The sequence below is a fragment of the Arachis hypogaea genome, chromosome 10 (assembly GCF_003086295.3).
Source record: "Arachis hypogaea cultivar Tifrunner chromosome 10, arahy.Tifrunner.gnm2.J5K5, whole genome shotgun sequence".
In the NCBI taxonomy this organism is placed as follows: domain Eukaryota; kingdom Viridiplantae; phylum Streptophyta; class Magnoliopsida; order Fabales; family Fabaceae; genus Arachis; species Arachis hypogaea.
The window spans coordinates 111,653,798-111,657,593 of NC_092045.1; the positions used below are offsets into that span (position 1 = coordinate 111,653,798).

At 35.8% G+C, this 3,796-nt stretch overlaps 1 protein-coding gene across 1 annotated transcript; it reads left to right on the plus strand.

Moving 5' to 3' along the window:
• Positions 1-524: 524 nt before the first annotated feature.
• On the plus strand, positions 525-2,105 carry LOC112716599 (E3 ubiquitin-protein ligase PUB23). The gene has a single exon (XM_025768533.3). It carries the CDS (start codon positions 635-637, stop codon positions 1,907-1,909), a length of 1,275 nt encoding a protein of 424 aa, XP_025624318.1. The 5' UTR covers positions 525-634; the 3' UTR covers positions 1,910-2,105.
• Positions 2,106-3,796: the final 1,691 nt, after the last annotated feature.

Below are 3,796 nucleotides of genomic sequence, written 5' to 3' on the forward strand. Positions count from 1 at the left end.
AAGGAGGGAGAAAGTCAAAATCAAAAGAGGGTTAAATAAGAGAGGCGAGCTAGCATTAGCAAGTAGCAGTAGTATTAAGGGTGCATTGGCGCATGTGCTATTATTATTGATTCATGAATCCATTGTCTCGTTCGCGTTTACGACCAGACCAAGTTATATTATAGTAATAATAATAAGGTGGCTACTCCAATGAAGATTTAATGATTGTCATCATGTGAAGATATATCATTTTGACCATTGGATGATAGATTGTAGGACTTGATTTTATTTGAAGTAAAAGTGTTACCTTTATTTAAAGTGTTGCAAAATAAATAAGTTACACTTTTTAAACAAGGATCATCATGAGAAGATGTTTTTGGCATCTTCATGGGAGTAGCTGCCTAATAATAAAGCCACTCCTACTCACCACTTCCATTCCATTATTTTCTTTTGAAAAGTCGCTTCATGCCATCCTTCCCCCCTTTTTTGCGTGTTTTGACTTTCCCCACGTTCATAACACGCGCTTACCACTATAAATACCCTTCTCCTTCCTCTTCTCTCCTCATTCCTCAGCTCTCAGCTCTCAACTCAAGTTTCAACTTTCAAGAAAGAAAACAAATCAAATTAAATCAGATCACACCTCAGATTCAGATCCATGGATAACGAGATCGACGTTCCTCCGTTCTTTCTCTGCCCAATCTCGCTTGAAATCATGAAGGATCCAGTAACCGTCTCCACCGGCATCACCTACGACAGAGAGAGCATCGAGACATGGCTCTTCTCCGCCAAGAACAACACCTGCCCCGTAACCAAGCAACAACTATCTTCTTCTGATTTCTCCGATCTAACTCCAAACCACACTCTTCGCCGATTGATTCAGTCATGGTGTACCATCAACGCTTCCTACGGCATCCAAAGGATTCCCACACCTAAACCACCGGTCAACAGAAACCAGATCTCAAAGCTCCTCAAAGATGCTTCCCGTTCCACCACCGTCAACCAGATCAAGTGTCTCAGAAAGCTCAAATCCATTGCTTCTGGAAGCGAAACAAACAAAAGGTGCATGGAAGCTGCTGGTGCCGTTGACTTCTTGGCTTCCGTTGTCAACAACAACATCGATTGTTCTTCTTCTGATCATCACGACGACGATGATGATGATGAAGCTTTGAAGAATAGTCCCTCCGATGAAGCACTAAGCATGCTCTACAATCTTCATGTATCCGAAGCTGGATTGAAGAATCTCATAGGATTCAAGAACGGAGAGTTTGTGAATTCTCTAACGAGGATTTTGCAGAAAGGAACATACGATTCAAGAGCTTACGCAGTCTTCATGCTGAAATCAATGTGTGAGGTGGCTGAACCGGTTCACCTTCTTCACTTAAGAACCGAGTTATTCGTGGAGCTAGTTCAGGTTTTGAAGGACCAGATTTCTCACAAGGCAACAAAAGCCGCCCTCCACGCTCTGATCCAGATCTCTTCGTGGGGGAGAAACAGGATCAGAGCGGCAGAGGCCGGCACAGTTGCCGTTCTCGTGGAGCTTCTTCTCGAAACTAAAGAGAGGAAGCCCTGCGAGATGATGCTAGTTTTGTTAGAGGTGCTTTGCCAGTGTGCGGAGGGAAGAGCGGAGCTATTGAGCCATGGAGCGGGATTGGCCATTGTTTCGAAGAAGATTCTTAGGGTTTCGACGATGGCGAACGATAGGGCGGTGAGGATACTTTTGTCCGTGGCGAAATTCTCGGCGACGCCGGTGGTTGTTCAAGAGATGCTGAAGCTTGGTGTGGTGGCGAAGCTGTGCTTGAGTCTTCAGGTGGATAGTGGAAGCAAGACGAAGGAGAAGGCGAGGGAGATTCTCAAGATTCATGCTAAGGCATGGAAGAATTCTCCATGCATACCTACCAATTTGGCTTCTGCATACCCGGCTTTTGCTTAATTATTTCAAAAATTGTATAGAAATTCTTTGGAAAGGAGTAGAATAATTATTTAGGACAAACACAAAATTGGAAATTAAATACATACGCCCGGGCATCCAATTTAATTGCCCATGCATGTATAAGCTAAGAGATCTATCTACAGATTATTCACAAATTTAAATGGTTAATTAATTATACTCATTTTTTCATCATTTATTTCGGATTCTCATTCTCTTTTCTTTCCTTTCTCTCATATTTATAATTTTAATTTGCACTTGGAAACTTTATTTAACTTTATGGGATTCAATTTTAAGTTAAATATAAACTTTTCTGTCAAGTTATATTTCATGTATTGCAAAGATATACATTGATATCGAATTTAAGAGATGTCATATTAAATTAGTAATTCTACTTAATCTCATACGATATCATCAATACGCTTTTTAACTTATTATTTATACATATCGATACGATAAAAATGTGGATAAATTTATCCACATCAGCATTTATTTTCAATAAATTTATTATTATAACAACAAATTCAACTTATTGATAACTTTTATCAACAAAAAATTTAACTCTAAAGATAATTTACAGCAACAACAAATTTAATTAGGTGATTGTTTTAGTAAGACAGTAACAATTTTAAGGTTTTGATAATAAGCAATAAATTCAACTCAGTGATGATTTTCATCAACCCAAAAGTTAGCATATTTTCAGCACCAATTCAAAAAATCTACTTCATTCATGATTTACAGCAACATTTAGATTAGAAACAAAATAAATTAATTAGTTAGCAATTTAACATCATCTCAAAATATAAAGAAAAGGAAAATCTGAAAAAGACAGAATAGAAAAAGCGATGATGCAGGAATTCACCAACGGACTACGGTCCACGGCAACAGCGAGGTCCCAAAATTAGAAGACGACGACCCGACGAGTTGTTTCTGTCGCCGGCGACGAGAAGCCCAGGAAAGGTCGCAACACGTGGAGACGCCGGCGAGTGTGACTGAGATGAAACTCGAGTGATACTGAGAGAGACTATAGTGGGCTAGTGTGAAAGAGAAGAGAGAGTTTCAGTCTGAGAATTGAGAGAGAGACGTTCTCTAAAAGAGATGTAGAAAAACTCAGGAAAGATAAAAAGCAATTTTTTTATTTTTTTTTCGTATGAATGAACGTCATGAATTAGGGTTTATGGAGGAGTATTAACGAGATTGACTGTACATGAATAATCAGATGTTGTTTTATTTTTTAAATTATTTAAATTTATAACTATAAGTTAGTTCAATTTTAAAATTTGATTAATTTAAAGAGATAGATTTTGTCCAATATAAAAAAAGAATATTTAGGTTATTTTATAAAATATTTTTTATTTTCGCTAAATTATAAGAATATTTTAATAAAAATATTGATATTATATATATTTTTAAAAATAATAAATGCTGACGTAGATAATATAATTTACGTGGTGTTTTATTTTTTGTCTACGTTTTTATCGTATTAATATGTATGTATGTATTTATTTATTTCATCATCATCACATGTGCATTCAGCAATGAGCAATACATGCATGCATGTAATTCCAATTTTTCCATTTCCATGCTAGATAGCTTAATTAGTCGTAACCAAATTAAAACTATTAGGGTAATTAGTTACAATTTATTACAAATGAGTAATAGAACTCCAAATAGATCTAATTAAATAAAATAAAAATTTACAACCAGGTATTTTTATATAAAGTTAATAGTTAAAAATTATTAAATTATAATTTAATTAAACATTAAATAATGGGCCCAAAATGAGAAAGCAAAAAAATTGAGTTAACGGTGAAAATGCTGATTATATTATGATAAAACAGATAGAGAAATAATATCATATACTTCGGCTAAAACTATATAGGCATAGCT

Coding starts and splice junctions, on each gene's coding strand:
- LOC112716599 (XM_025768533.3), top strand. CDS start 635: ATGGATAACGAGATCGACGTTCCTCCGTTCTTTCTCTGCCCAATCTCG.